The following is a 16,972-nucleotide window of genomic DNA, read 5'->3' as shown; positions in this document are numbered from 1 at the left end:
GTTATAATAAACAAATATAACTTATCTCAATTTACTGGTATTGACATTTATCATTTGAAATGAAATGCACAAAATTTACTTCCACTTAGTCTCCCTTTACCTTCCCACATTTAAATATGATTGTATTCATTTACTCTACATGCACTGTGCACATCATATAGTTTTAAAATTTTTGCTTCAATCTTCACATATGATTTAAGAAAACTATAAGATAGCTTGCTATATTTATCCATTCGGCTGTTCTTTCCTTTTTTAAAAATTGCAAGCCTTTTTCTGTCATTTCCTTTTCCTCTCTTTTTTAAGTTTTTTCATTTCCTTTTTTTCATTTCTTTTCTAATTCTCTTTAGAGATTTTATTTAGCCATTTTTACAGGGTACTTTATCTAGTGACAAATTCCTTAAGTTTTCTTTTGTCTGACTGTGTCCTTATTTCCCTTTCATTTCTGAAGAATAACTTCACTGTATATGGAGTTTGTGATTCGTAGTTCTTTCTTTCAGCACTTGAAAAATGTTGTTCCACTTCCTTCTGGCACAACTGCTCCCTGCCTCCCTCCTCCAATCAGCCATTCATATTAGTGATTGTACTTTTCAGTTCCGTAATTAACATTTTGTTCCTTTTTGTCATTTCTATTTTCTTTATTTGTTTCAAGAAAATTAGTAATTGCTTGTTGAAGCATTTTTATGATAAATGCTTTGAAATCTTTGTCAGATAATTCTAAGGTCTGATTCATCTTTGTGTTGGTGTCTATTGACTATTTTTTTCCACTGAGGTTGTAATTTTTCCTGCTCTTGGTATGATGAGTGATTTTTTTACTATACCCAGGGCATTCTGGAAATTATGAGACTCTACATCTTATTTAATCTTTTTTTTTTTTTTTAAGCAGATGTCTCTTTGTTGTAGTGTGGTATGAGGGCTATATGAATATATATGTGCAGCTTCTTGCTGGGTCCCACTGACACCTCTCTGGCAAAATTGAGGCACTGCTTCATACTGCTTCATTAAAGACAGTAGGGTAGAAGTTTAGGTCCTCTCTTGGCCCTGCTGAAACCTTTCTGGCCAAAGTGGGGCATCACCTTCCTCCACATTACTGAAAGTAGAGTTATATGTTCAGCTCCCTGCTGGCCCCTGCTGATACCAAAAGGGCGAGTAGAAGATTAACTTGTACTGAGAATGAAGTATCAATTATTTCCATCTCATTCAGTCTTATTGATGCAGACAGGGATGGAGTTACATTTCTCTTATAGGCCTCAGTGACACAGGAAAGGGAAGGTAAAGCAGAGTGATGAGTAGTTCCACCTTGTGCTGTCTCTTTAGTCTTATTGCTGCTGGGTGGGGGTGGAGACTTGGCTCATCATTGGACTCCACTAACAATACCCTGCTGTAGGAAGCAGAACACAGCCTGTTTCCGCTGGGCTGATGGAAAATCAACTACCCACTTGGCCTCACCTACAATATACTGGCAGGTAAATCAGAGCACTATCTGTTCTGTCATGTGGAAGACTGAACGTCTCAGCCCTGCCAACAAACACTACCAGGGGAGAAATTCAAAGCTTTGCCATCTGCTTTTAGGGGTAGCAGGGGGTGAGGAAGATCAGCTTCCTGCTTGGCTCTGCTAAAACCATGGGAGAACTAAGTAGTTTCCCCACTAGTGTTTGGCTGGAGTAGGCTGAGTATTAACAAAGGGTTTTGTTCTGTTAGTCCACCCTTGTCCTGGGTCCTTTGGCTTGAGGAGACAGACCTTTGTAGTTTTTTGTTGTTTTGTCTGTACCTGTGGGTATTTCCAGGTTAGAGGCTTCATCAGTGTTCTGTTCAGTTTAAATAGGAGGCAAAAAGGAAACCCAGCTAACTCACTGCTGTGTCATTCCTCAAGTCCTGAAGTCCTTATAAAGTCTGATTTCTTCTTCCTACCCTTGAGAGTCTTTCTATGCTTGTTTATTTTGTAATGTCCAGGGGTTTTTAGTTATAAAAGAAAACATCTGGGAAGAATAGGGCTACTATATCTTGGCTAGAATCAGAAGTCTCGTCAGTAGGAATACCTTTGAAATTTGATAAACTTACGGTAATATTATCTGGAGTAATTAATACATGAACCAACAGAATAACAAACACCCCTCCCCATCCACAAACATTTCCTATTATGTTTTAAAAGCACTATAACCACAACAGTGTGGTGCTAGCAGTGAAACTGGTAAATAGATGGATGAAACAAAAGTTCAGGAAAAGACAGACTTGTGTATGTATATGTATGTACCCAGGCATATGAAAATTTAGTATATGATAAATGAGGCAACTCAAACAAGTAGTAGACAAGATGGCTTTTGCAATAAATTGGGCTGGGAAAATAAAAATATATTTGAAAATATTTTGTAAGTTTAGTCATCCCATATATAAAAATTTATACCGATATAAATTACAGTTAAAGAATATTTAAATATTTCTATTTAAAATAAATACACCCAAGGTGGTAGTATAACTGGTATAATTATCTTAGAAAACAGTTTGACTTCATATAGAAAAGCTGAAAATACACATTACTTAAAACCCAGAAATTCCATTCCTTAGTATATACCTCAGACAAACTTTACACAGGATGCTTTTATAAGAATTTTATAACATCATATCTCATAATAGCTCCAAATGGAAGCAAGCTGAATGCCCACTGCGAAGGGGAGGTCTCAATAATTTGTGGTACAATGGAGTATTTTACAGCAAAAAAACAAAAACAAAAAGAACAAAAACAAAACCCTCCAAAATCTTAGCGAAAGAAAACACTATGAATAAATCTCATAGTGTTGAACCAAAAAAGTAAGGCACAAAATAATTCATTTAAAATTCAAAGAGAAATACAAATATATTATAATATTTAGGGATGTATATAAAGGAAAACTAAATAAAAGCAAGGAATGGAAAACAATAAAAACTCAGGGTATTGAGTGGAACACATGGGCATAACTGGGCCAGGAATGTATTTGCACTTTATCCCTTAAGCCTTTGGCCAAGCATCCATTGACTATGAGGTGATATATTGTAATTAATAAATACATGCTTAATTCAAACTATGCATGAACTAAATAATAATTTCTGGTGCTAGAAAAATTGTGAAAGATTACCATACCTTATAAAAATTGAATTGTTTCATTAATCAATTATATTTTAATGTTTATTTTTTTTTCAACGTTTTTTTTTTTTTTTATTTTTTTATTTTTTTATTTTTGGGACAGAGAGAGACAGAGCATGAACGGGGGAGGGGCAGAGAGAGAGGGAGACACAGAATCGGAAACAGGCTCCAGGCTCCGAGCCATCAGCCCAGAGCCTGACGCGGGGCTCGAACTCACAGACCGCGAGATCGTGACCTGGCTGAAGTCGGACGCTTAACCGACTGCGCCACCCAGGCGCCCAATGTTTATTTATTTTTGACACCGAGAGAGAGAGACAGAACATGAGTGGGAGGAGGGGCAGACAGAGAGGGAGACACAGAATCTGAAGCAGGCCCCAGGCTCTGAGCTGTCAGCACAGAGCTCAAAGTGGGGCTCGAACTCGCGGACCAGGAGATCACGACCTGAGCAGAAATCGGACGCTCAACCAATTGAGCCACCCAGGTGCCCCTCATTAATCAATTATAATTTACTAATAAACATACACATATATATTACTTATACATGTTATATTGTGGATATATTTCAAATTTAAATGCAATTGTACTATTTAGATATTTAAAATTACTCTGTTATTTGCCAACTAAAATGAACATTACAACTAGGTATTTCACATTTCCTGCAATTCAAACAAAAAAGATTATATCTGATTTCAGTTGAAAATGCTACTGGTGCCATCAAATAAAAGTCGATGAAATATTTTATAAAAGGTTTTCTTCTGACACCTTAAAAAGCAGGAAGCAATTTCATATGTTTTTATGCCTCAAGCCTCAAACTCTCTGAAGCTGTTTTAGATATAATGCCATCAATTAATTTAAAAAATCATATATTAATGTCATCCATGAATTATGTTTTTTTGAAGGAATTTCTTGAGGGATAACTCTTATAACTCTAAAATTTCAAAAAATACAATGAAAAATTACTTCTTTAGAGGAAAATATTAAAAAATTGGCAATGTTTTTGCTAATTAATTAAGCTAATAAAAAATACATGAATCCTCTAGCTCTTAAATGGGTCAACAGTTTTGGTTCACTGTTATTACCTCATATATCCTTTTAGGTGATTCCATTTACTAGCATGGCCTCAAGCAATTCTTGGATAAGGACAAATCCCATTATCAACAGAAAGATAAAATTATCTTCCTTCTGAATTTCAGGCTGATTTATCCAATGATTTAATGAGTATTTGGTTATCTAAGAGAGATTTCAAATTATTAAGTCCAAAATTATTCCTCTTTTCTCTCAAATTTATTCCTTATATCTCCTCTTTCAGTAACAAGCTGGATTAGACCTAAGGTTTCTCCAAACCAAACTATTTTATGAATTTATATCAAGTTCGAATGAGTCATTTGACACTTTTTTATGCTAGAATGTAATTATTGAATTAGTTCCTGATATTGGCTATACAGAACACCTGACATGTTATAACTAATAGTATATTATTTAACAGAGACCAATTACATTAACGGATTTAAAAATAATGCAAGCAAATTAAAAAATAATTTACTAAGATTTGAGTTTATTGAACTCAATTTTGGAAAGTTTGATTAAATCAAGCTTAATGATTTGTTGAGATCTTTACATGTCATTGTTAAGAATTTAACTCAGTACTGTTACCCTTGACTATTGCTACTCAGTTGTTAAATTTTATTTATGTAACAGATAGTAAGTTCAATTCTCATTGGATTGTAAATTGCTCTTACAGAGCATGTTATGCCACATGTTATGCTAGAAGACTAATAATCCATAGGACTTAGTAAAATGTTAAAAACAGAAAAATGCAATAATGATGTGATTTTCAAAGAATAAGATCAATTTTTCATTTAATGTACTACAAATTTTAAGTTGCAGTTTGCATACTGTGTTTTCAATGGAACCAGGAAATATTTTCTAGAAGACTGGTACTATTTATAGTTAGTGAAAGCTTACAGGGAAAATAAATTAAAACAAAATAGAAAGATAATCTGTTATGCATTCTAATGCTTTTATACAGTGTTTCTTAAGTAGATTTTTAACGTAGTTTATAGGAAAGGGTTCTTTTTTGATTTTCCAAATATTTTTCATAGAAATGCATTGATAATGGTAATTGAAATCTATCTGATATATATATATTAATTAAAATAGAATAACTGTGAAATAAATGATATCCTAACACACCCAAAGATTCAATAGTACAAAGAAAAAGCAATCCTTCCCCCCACTTCCCTGACCTGTCAAGATATTAAGTCTTTGTAGAGGTGAAAAATGCCATACTATACCTTGATTTCTTCTATTTCATCTGGTACTATCTTGTATGCTGATATAGTCCCACCCAACCTGAAATTAGGAAAAGAAAATATTCTCAAAACCAGCAATAATGTAAAAAATATATGGACTATTTCTTCCATTAGCATCAAAATGCCACCAGTAATTGCCCATTGCCCACCCCAGTAACCATGACGTAAAAACAACATTTTATGCTTAGGTTTTCCATATATTACTTAAAAAGTGGTAGATAATGAATGACGACAAAAAGAGGAAATATTAAGTTATATTTTTAACTATAAGTAAACTTCTCTCATTGATACTTTTAATGATGCTACCACTTTTACTGATGGATTCTGTCACAACTAAGATGTATGAAGCACTAATAGCAGACACAGTAGTTTCCTTATTGGTTTGTTTTTAATTAACAGAATTTACTTTTTAGAGTACTTCTGAATTTACAAAAAACACTGAGTAGCAAGTAAAGAGATTTATTTCCCAGATTTCCCATCATAGTTTTCCTTGTTATTAATATCTTAGTGTTGTACATGAGTCACAATTAATGAACCAATAATGATTTTGCTTCTTTTTAAAAATAATGTATGGAGTGCCTGGGTGACTCAGTTGGTAAAGCATCTGACTTCGGCTCAGGACATGATCTCATGGCTCATGGGTAGGAGCCCAACATCTTGGATCTTTGGTGTTAGCATGGAGCCCTGTGTCTCCCTCTCTCTCTGCCCCTCTCCCACTAGCGCTTTTACTTTCTCAAAAATAAACATTAAAAAAAATAATTTAAACAAGAGTCAGAGAGGTGTGTCCAGCATTGTCCAAAGGAAAGAGATGAGTATTTTGAGGATTACAATTTAATTCCTAAAATACAATCTTTGTCTTGAGGGAGTGAGGTTATTATATGCCATGTTCACCTGTTTGAAATTTTTTTTTTTTGGAAAGTAGCTAAGATTTATGTAATGCTTATCATTTGCCAGGCATGTGATGTATCATCTAATTCTTATAACTGTTATCATTGTAAAAACGGGGAAATTGAGACACAGAGTGATCCAGTAATTTTCACAATTGAAGGAGGCAACTGAGATGCACATTAATTGTAAAATATATAACAGATTTCAAATACTTGATACAAAAAAGACTAATTTAAAACAACAGTACATTTTAAAACAATATGATGGATATATTGAGTTAAATTATGTTATTAAAGTTAACACCATCTACTTCTTTTCAGTTTTTAAAAAGTCACTACTAAAATTTTTAAATTAAAGATAGCTTGCATTTCTTGGCGATTATCATATATCCATCAAATAGGAACTCTAAGTTCTTAAACTCCAAGATTATTTACCTATCATTACTCAGATTCAGTGCTTAAAAAGGAACTTTCTAAGTTCTTAAACTCCAAGATTATTTACCTATCATTACTCAGATTCAGTGCTTAAAAAGGAACTTTCTGATTACTTATTTGACTTTATAAGTATCTCAATTTTAGAAAAGAGAGAATCACAAATAAGGCATTTACACACTTTAGATACTTTAGGATATCATCTCCTGTCTCAAAAGTAAATTAATAAATGACATTTTTGGGGCTGCTGGTGATTAAGTGTCTAACTCTTGAGTTTGGCTGAGCTCATGATCTCATGCTTCATGGGTTTAAGCCTCAAGTCAGGCTCTGTGCTGACAGCATGGAGCTTGCTTGGAATTCTCTTTTTCTCTTTCTCTCTGCCCCTCCTCCACTCATGCGTGCTTGCTTATGTACTCTCTTTCTCTCTCAAAATAAATAAATAAACGTATAAAAATGACATTCTGGTTTCCATTAAAAAATAACTTTATCTGGCCAAATGAATTTTATTGAAAAGTCTACATTTAAACTCTTTAATATTACTATTTATACTTGCTAATGGAAATAGGGTTCATATCTTGATTTGAGAATTACATCCTAGATTTAAAGTGCCACAACTGAATGATGAAAACACTCATGACATTTAACTTAATTCATATTATACAATATATATAAGTGATATACCAAAGAAGACCATAATAAGTAACTAGCAAGAGGACATAGCTACTAAAATGAAAAATTATATAACCATTTTTAAATTTTTTTTAGAGAGAATGTGAGTCAGGGACAGGGGCACAGGGGGAGAAGAGAGAGAGGAGAGAGGAGAGAGAAGAGAGAAGAGAGAAGAGAGAGATGAGTGAGGAGCAAGGAGAGAGAGAGAGAGAGAGAGAGAGAGAGAGGAGACAGAAAATGAATCTCAAGCAGGCTCCATGCTCAGCATAGAGCCTGATCTGGGGCTCAATCCCAAAACCCTGGGATTATGACCTCAGCTGAAATCAAGAGTCAGACACTCAAGTGACTGAGCCACCCAGATGCCCCTATATAACCATCTGTAAGATGTTTGAAGTAGGCATTTAAAAAATGTTTTCACTGTCAATTATTTAAGTTTTTAAATTAAAAGTTGAGATTGTTGGGATATCAATGAAGAAATTAGAGCAAAAAAACTATTGAAAACTCAAGGACTTCAATTTAGAGTCTTGCAAATAATGGGTTAATAATTTTATTCTTTGAGTTTATGTTATGTAATAGATACAACCAAGGGAATGAGGATGCAAAGAAATCACAGTCTTGTATGGAAGCAGATTGAGTAAACAAGTATCTGCAATATAAAGCAGTAAAGTGTCCCAATAGAACTAGGCAGAAGTTGAAAGTTTGAAATTATTTCAAAAAAAGAGTTTTTAAAAAAATACCTATCATTGTAAAATAAACTGATAATAACACAAGCAGCCTACAACAACTTTTAAATAAATGGCTATTACAGAAATACTTTTGATTTGTTAGTACAATTATGATTCAAAGATGCAGTGTTGATAACAGTTGACTTCTGGAAGAAAAATTTAAAAGTTGCTATGATAAACTTCAATAAACAACTCATTTTCTCTTGATTAATGTTGACTAACAGTACTCAAATACTGCCTTTCCTGAAATCCCAACCTAGGGAAGGTAAACTTCCAGATTAGTATTCCTACATCAGCTCAAATCAATTATAATGGTCTTTTTTTTTTTTTTTTTTAAGTTTATTTATATATTGAGACAGAGAGAGAGAACAAGCTGGGGAAGGACAGAGAGAAAGAAGAGAGAAATCCCAAGTAGGCTCCACACTGTCAGCACAGAGCCCAACATGAGGCTTGAACTCACAAACTGTGAGATCATGACCTGAGCTGAAAGCAAGAGTTGGACGCTTAACCGACTGAACCACCCAGGCACCCCTCAATCATAATGGTCTTAAATGTTTTAATTTAATTAATTTATTTTTTATTTGAGAGAGAGACAGAGAGAGAGAGAGAGAGAGAGATTGAGTGAGTGAGTGAGTGGGGAAGAGGGGCAGAGGGAGAGAGAGAATCTTAAGCTCCATGCTCAGCAAAGAGCCTTATGAGGGGCTTGATCCCATGACCCTATGATCATGGACTGAGTTGAAATCAAGGGTTGGATATTCAACTGACTGAGCCACCCAGCCATCTCTGGTTTTGACTGTTAAAAAAAGGCAAGTAAAATATGATTTAATATGAACCTACTTGGATTAAAATGGATATGGGAGATACAAATAATATGCATATGAATAGTATGCTGACAAAACAGTAGGATAATTGTATTCTAAAACAAAGGAGACTTGGAGGGCCCCTGTATTATACATAACATAGAGTAAAAAAAAATTTAAGCTGATATAACATCAGAAAAAAAAATCTCATAAAAAGAAACAATCTAGAAGTAATGAAAAAAAAAAAAAGAAACAAACAAACAAAAAAACTGAGTCATAAGTGAGTTTAAACAAAGAAAGTTCAGGGGGTGCCTGGGTGGCTCAGTCGGTAAGTGTCCGACTTCAGCTCAGGTCATGATCTCACACTCCATGAGTTTGAGTCCCACGTTGGGCTTTGTGCTGAGAGCTCAGAGCCTGAAGCCTGCTTCAGATTCTGTGTCTCCCTCTCTCTCTGCACCTCCCCTGCTAATGCTCTCTCTCTGTCTCAAAAATAAATAAAAACATTAAAAAATTTTAAAAATAAAAAAAAAGAAATTTCAAGAATAAACTTACTTCAAACTATCTTTTTTTCCTATTCCGCAACTAAAACCAAATTACGGTAACTTCACCATCAATTTTGTCCCATGAACTGATTACTGAAGATACATTTCTATTTTTGTGGCATCAAGAAACATAGCCAGATTTAAAATACTTATAAATTTAACATACTATCAATATTCCATTGTTACTGCACTCAAGGCAGAATCTTTCCAATTTTCATGTTCTTTCCATTACAATACACTTCTCATTGTTGAAGAAAGACTACACACTAGTAGAGTTCTAATTTACTCTAGTCAATATATAAAAATGGTATTACATTGACAGTGACAGTGGTAATAATAGTACCAATACTACTAGTATTAGTATATTGAGCATTTACATGTATTCACATGTATTTTCTCATTTAACTCCTATAACCTATGATGATTATGAAAAAAATGAGACAAGCAATTTTTTTGAAATTCCCAGAACTAGTAATGGCAGAGCTTGGCTTAAGAACTGAGTTCTAAAATTCATAAGAAGATTGTAAAACTCATATGAAAATTCAAGAGACACACAATAGTCAATCACGAAAAGAAGAAAGTTCGAGGATTCCCACTTGCTGATTTCAAGTTACTAGAAGGCTACAGGAATCAATACAAAGTGGTATGGGTATAAGGACAGACATATAGCAACAGAGTACAACTAAAAGTCCATAAATTAAAGTCACATTTATGGTCAACTGGTTTTTGTTTTCCCTTTTATTTTGCCATGGAAAATACATGTAATAAATTTGCATTTTAACGTGTATGATTCAGTGATGTCAATTACATTCACAGTGATATGCAACTGTCATTACTATTTCCAAGCTTTCTATCACATAAGCAGAAAATCTATAACTATTAAGTAATTGATGTCCCATTTTCTCCAGATTTTTTCTTTATGAATTCGACTACTTTAAGAACCTCATATAAGTGGAATCATAAAATATCTGTCCTTTTGTGTGTGGCTAATTTCACTCCGCATAGTGTTTTCAAGCTGCATCCACATTGTAGCATGTATCAAGTACCACTTTATTCCTTTTAATGACTGAATAATATCTCATGATGCATATACACTACATTTTATCTATTCATCTGTTAGTGAACACTTAAAATTGTTCCCATTTTTTTGTTATTATGAATAATGCTGCAACCAACATTGGAATATAAGTATCTGAGTCTCTCTTTTTAATTCTTTTAGGTATATACCTAGGAGGTGGAAATGCTCAGTCATATGGTAACTCTAAGTTTAGCACTCAAGCACTGCCAAACAGTTTTTCACAGTGGCTATACCATTTTACGTCACGACCAGCAATGTGTGAGGGTTCTAATTCATGCTTACCAACACTTGTTATTTTTATCGGTGTGTGTTTTTTTAATTTATTTTTCAAATGTTTATTTATTTTTGACAGAGAGAGAGAGAGACAGAGAGAGAGACAGAGAGAGACAAAGCATGAGCGGGGGAAGGGCAGAGAGAGAGGGAGACACAGAATCCGAAGCAGGCTCCAGGCTCTGAGCTGTCAGCACAGAGCCCAACGCAGGGCTTGAACTCACAGACCGTGAGATCATGACCTGAGCCGAAGTCGGACACTCAACCGACTGAACCACCCAGGCGCCCCAGTGTGTGTGTGTTTTTTTTTAATGGCCACCCTAATAAGTATAAACTGGTAATTCTTTGTAGTTTTGACTTGTATTTCCATAACAACTAGTGATGTAGAGCATCTTTTCAGATGTTTGCTGGCCATTTGTTTATCTTCTTTGGAGAAGTATCTCTATTCAGGTCCTCTGGCCATTTTCATTCACATTGGGTTGTCTTTTTGTTATTTAGTTGTAGTTCTTTACATATTCTGGATATTAAATGCTATCTAATATATGATTTCCAAATATTTTATCTCTTTCATTTTCTTTTTTTTAATATGAAATTTATTGTCAAATTGGTTTCCATACAACACCCAGTTCATTTTCTATCTTGATAATGTCTGTTGATGTACTAAGGCTTTTAATTTTGGTTAAGTCCAATTTATCTTTTTTTTTTGTTGTCGTTGCTAATGTTATTGGTATCGTATATAAAAATCCATTATCACAGAAACAGTAATTCAAAAGGATACATGCATCCCTATGTTTACTGAAGCATTATTTACAACAGCCAAATTATGGAAGCAGCCCACATGTCCATCGAAGATAAATGGATAAAGATGTGTCATATATACAATGGAATATTATTCAGCCATAAAAAAGAATGTCATTCACAACAGCATAAATAGAGCTAGAGAATATACTGCTAAGAGAAATAAGTCAGAGAAAGACAAATACCATATGATCTCACTCAAGTGTAGAATTTAAGAACTAAAATAAATGAACAAAGGAGAAAAAAGAGATAAACCAAGAAATAGACTCTTAACCATCGAGAACTGAGGTTTACTAGAGGGGAGGTTGGGGGTGGTGGTGAAATAGGTGATGGGGATTAAAGAGTACACTTAACATGATGAAAAACAAACATCCGTTGCCAAATCCAAGATCATCCAGCTGTTCTAGCAGTATTTGTTAAAGAGACTTTTCTTTCCCAAAGCTGTTGTTACAACTTTGACTTAGCATCCTTGTCTAAAATCAATTTCCCATAGATGTATGGATTTAGTTCTGGTTCCTCAATTCTATTCCACTGGTCTATAGGTCTATTTTATAACAGTGCCACACTGTTTTGATTTTGGTAACCTTTGTAGTGAGTTTTGAAATTGGGAAACATTCTCCAATTTTGTTCTTCTTTTATATAATTGTTTTGGCTGTTTGTGGCCCCTTGTAATTTCATAATTTCAGGTATGGTTTTCTCATTTCTATTTATAAAAGGCTGTTTGAATTTTGATAGGGTTTACACTGAATCTGTAGATCACATTGACTAGTACTGACATCTTAATAATATGAAGTCCTCCAATCCATGAACATGGGATGACTTTTCATTTCTTTAGCTAATCTTCAGTTTTTTTCAGCAGCTTTTGTAATTTTTCACTGTACGAGTCTTTTATTTCCTAGGTTAAATTTATTCCTAGACATTTTACTTTTCAGATGGCATTTTAAAAGGAATTGCTTTTAATTTCCTTTTCAGATTGTTTATGCTGGTATATAGAACTGCATAATTTTTGTGTTCTTCTACCCTGCAATTTTAGTGGGCTCTTTTGTTGGCTATAACTTTTTTTTGCATTCCATAGGATATTCTATATATAGAATCAGAGTTAACTGTGAATAGCAATAGATTTACATTTTCCTGAACAGTATGGATGTCTTTTATTTCTTTTCCATGTCTAATTGCTTTGGCTAGAACTTCCAATGCAGTGTTCAATATCAGTGGTGAAAATAAACACTCTTGTCTTGTTCCTGGATTTAAAAGAAAAGTTTTTCCGTTTTTCACCACTGAGCATGTTAGATGTGTTTTTCATGTCTTTTGTCATGTTAAGGAAGTGCCCTTCTACTCCTAGTTTTCAAAGTATTTTCATCAAGAAAGGGTGTTAGATTTTAAATTTTTGTTAAATGCATTTTGTGTCAAATGAGATGATGATGTGGGTTTTTTTTTTTTTCCATTCTTTAATGTATTGTATTACAGTGATTTTATTATATTGAACTATTCTTGAATTCTTGTGATAATCTTATTTGGTCATGGTGTATAATCCTTTTGATATGTTGTTGAATTCAGTTTCCTAGTATTTTTTGTACCTATATGTATTCATAATGGATACATATGATGTGATGTCTTTTTCTGGCTTTCGTATCAAGGTTATGCTGGCCTCATTACAGATGTTCTATCCTCTTGAATTTTTTGGAAGATGTCGAGAAGCACTGGTGTTAATTCTTCTTTAAGTGTTTGGTTTCATTCACAAATGAAGCCATCTGGTCCTAGATGTTTCTTTGTTGGGAGGTTTTTGATTACTGTTCAATCTCTTTATTTGTTATAGATCTGCTGATATTTCCTATTTCTTCTGTCAGTTGAGGTAATTCACATGTTTCTTGGAATCTGTCTATTCATCTAGGTCATCCATTTGTGGGCATACAATTGTTCACGGTATTCTTTATAATCCTTTTATTTTTGAAAGTTGGTAGTAATATTCCCACCTTCATCTCTGACTAGCTTTTGTATCTTCTCTTTTTTCTTAGTCAATCTAGCTAAGATTTTCTTAATCTTTTCAAAGAACAAACTTTTGGTTTCATTTTCTCTGTTGGTTTTCTATTCTTCTGTATTTCATTTGTCTCCATCCAAATCCTTATCATTTTCTTCCTTTCTCCCTTTTCTTTTTCCCTCTTTCTATCCTTGCATTATTGTCTTATCTTGTGTTTAGCTGATTTTTTTCTTTTTCTTTGTAATGAATTACAGTAAAAGCTTGATTGCAAATAACATGTTCTGTGAGTGTTCTGCAAGATGAGCAAACATTTCTAATAAATTTCAAATTAATAAATGAGTGATGTCTTATGAGTAGTATATGATACTGAATGTCACATGATCACAACTGAGGCAATGGTTCTTGAAATTTGCTTTGATATACAAGCATGTCTCCACAACAAATTATGTTTGGAAACCAAGGTTTTACTGTATTTTGATTCCTTTGTCATTTTCTGTTATGTATCTTTTAGATATTTTCTTCGTGGCTTTCATGAGGAATATATTTAACTTCCTAAATTTATAACCATCTGGTTGAATTGATAACTTCAATAGCATAAAAAAAAAAAAACTCTGCTACTCTATACCTCTATCCTCCTCCCACTCTTATGTTGTTGTCACAACTGTGTTTGCTAGTTTGGGGTTTAGTTGTCACTTCTTTTCCAGTTCTTCAAGGTATAAAGTTAGCTCATTCATTGAAGATATTTCTTCCTTTCTAATGATGGCATTTCTAGCTATAAATATCCCTCTGAACAGTGCTTTCACAGCATCTCATGAAATCTGGTATGTTTTGTTTTCATCTGTCTCAAAATATTTTACTAATGACTACTTTTTGAACCACTGGTTAAGAATGAATTACTTAATTTTCATATACTGTCAATTTTCTAGTTTCCCCCCTTTGTTAATTTCTAGCTTCATCCCATTGTGGTCAGAGAAGATACTTTATATGATTTTAATCTTTTTAAATTTACTGAGACACCTTTTGGTAGCCTAACATTTGCTTTATTATGTAAAGTGTTCCATATCTCTTTTTGTATGTTGTCAACAATTGCCTATTGAAGCATAACTATGCCTGGCTTTCCTAACTTACTTTAAGTATTAAGTATGATAATTCATTAATTTTCTTAATACAGATTTCTTTTAAAAGTTTTAATTATATGACTTTTCTGAATGAAATAGTCTACTACCTATGTAATAAAATAAAGAAATATGTAGATAGTGGTTATTGCCATAAGTGAAACCATTCCAGAAAAAAAAAAAAAGGTCCAAATTTATTGGTAATAGTGATGTTTAAAGGTAATTCAGAGTTGCTCTGAAATATTTTAATTTTCTGTCCCTACCTAAAATCTGCTTCTCCTTTACTTTTCCCCAATTTTTGCTGTAGTAAATATTACTTCATCCAGAAGTCCATGTCAGAATTGTGGAAATATTCTTGGATGTCTTCCTCTTAGTCCCTACAACAATTAGTAACTGAGTCATATTTCTACTTAGCTTAATTTATCTTGAAAATACTTATTCCTCTACTTCCAGATTGTTATTTAAGAGTTTATAATTTCTAACCACAGTTTTAACAGTATTCTTATCATAGATGCACCAGTCAGACCTTTCTAAAATGTAATTTTTGTCATGTTGCATCCTTATTTTATATTTAATATCTTAAGTTTGATGAAACAACTCCCTTTGTAACCCAATGTTTGACTCCTTTTTTTTTCCTCATTTCCTGTTACACTCTCACAGCCTCTTCATTCTAGCCATGCACAATTATCAGTAGTTTCATTAATGCATTAGGCATTCCCTTGCCTCTTTGTCTTTGTATTACCCCTAAGCTGAAAGCCCTTCTGCATCCCTGAAACTCCTAATCATCCTTCAGGAGCAAAATATCACTTTTACAGGATTTATCTAGATTCTAGAATCAGAGATATGCTCTTTTTCTACTATAAGTAGTACCTTACTCTTACCTGCATTCTGGGATTTATTGTTGTTGTTGTTGTTGTTATATTTATTATTTACCCAGAGACCTATATTTCCCATTAGATTAGGAAGGTACAGATTACATTTTGAGTTAGTTTTGTAACTGACACACAGTGGTCACTTAAAGCTTGGTAAAAATGTTCAGTAAATTAATGAATGATGAAAATGTTAACCACACTCTTCAGGGAATCCTTTGTTAAAAGCAGTATCTCCATTTTAATAATTTTTATCATACATTTTTGGTACACACAATGTGGTGTAAACTGACTTCTTTTATAAAATAATTCTTAGATGTCTTAGTTTGAGCAGTATTCTACTCTCAGAGCTTTCAACTTGACAGAAGAAGTAGGAAATGTTCAGTGATTTTATAAGAAGCCAAACTATTGCTTCATACATTAATATTAATGAATTAGCCTTACGTAGACAATATTCTAAAAATATCTGTGCATAGGGCTTGGTTCTATTTTAGAAGTTATCAGATGTCACTTAAACATTAAGTAAGGTTAATCTTTTTTCCTCCCAGGGCGATCATGTTATCTAAATGATGCTAAAGATTATGATCCCATTAGAAAACTTCTATCAGATATAAAAGGAGACTACTAGACTTATGTAACATACACGCATATCCAACAAATTCCACAAGTGGTTATTTTAGTCTATTTTTATCCTATGCTTAAGGCCCTGTGGTACTCAATAAAGTCCTAGCACCAGCTCTAATTAAAATTCAAATCTAAAATTGTTACAAGAAATTATATCTCCTAATAATGTGGCTTATCACTGGTTTATTTTAAGATTTACAGTGTTAAGACAAAAAATGGTAAAATTATCAAATCAAGAAACTGGATGTCCCTTCATTCAATTATATTTCTGCCACTGATTTGTCATAAATGTTTCATTCAACAATTTTTTCTTTCTCATAATACTTTTTGATTTCTTAAAGTTATCTTAAATGCTATAAATCACCATATGCCTCAAATAAATATAAATAATATAAATATAAAATCACCAGGTGCCTCAAATAAAGTGCAATTTTTTAATTAAAAAACACAAAAAAACCCACACTCCTCTAAAAAGGAAAGTATTAAACAGTGTCTAGGTCTAACTATAATCAGTCACACATAATGTAAAATGCTACTATATGCATCAATCTTTCAAAATATGGTTTCTTGGGAGAGAAGCCCATAAATCAACAGTTCTCTAAATTTTATTCCATTAGGGGAAGAAGTTTTAGGTTTTAATATCACAATTTCAGTGACATTCAGAGAAAAGGCATGCTTTAAGAAAAAGGTGTAATATCTGAGCAGATCTGGAAATACAACAGTATAGAAGCAAACCATCTTTCAAATTTTCATAG

General features: G+C 33.2%; 1 protein-coding gene across 15 annotated transcripts in view; it reads right to left on the bottom strand.

The window, feature by feature from the left end:
* The window catches only part of GPHN (gephyrin), a 621,678-nt gene that overhangs the window by 349,882 nt on the left and 254,824 nt on the right, over positions 1-16,972 (bottom strand). For all 15 annotated transcript variants that reach the window (XM_078448108.2, XM_078448105.2, XM_078448106.2 and 12 more), the window contains one exon: positions 5,413-5,470. In XM_078448108.2, coding sequence (XP_078304234.1) covers positions 5,413-5,470 — 58 coding nt within the window. The remainder of the gene's footprint in view (positions 1-5,412; positions 5,471-16,972) is intronic.

The sequence above is a fragment of the Panthera onca genome, chromosome B3, assembly GCF_046562875.1.
Source record: "Panthera onca isolate mPanOnc1 chromosome B3, mPanOnc1 haplotype 2, whole genome shotgun sequence".
Taxonomy (NCBI): Eukaryota; Metazoa; Chordata; class Mammalia; order Carnivora; family Felidae; genus Panthera; species Panthera onca.
Note: the sequence above shows the minus strand (reverse complement) of the source record. Positions and strands in the feature narration are given on the sequence as shown.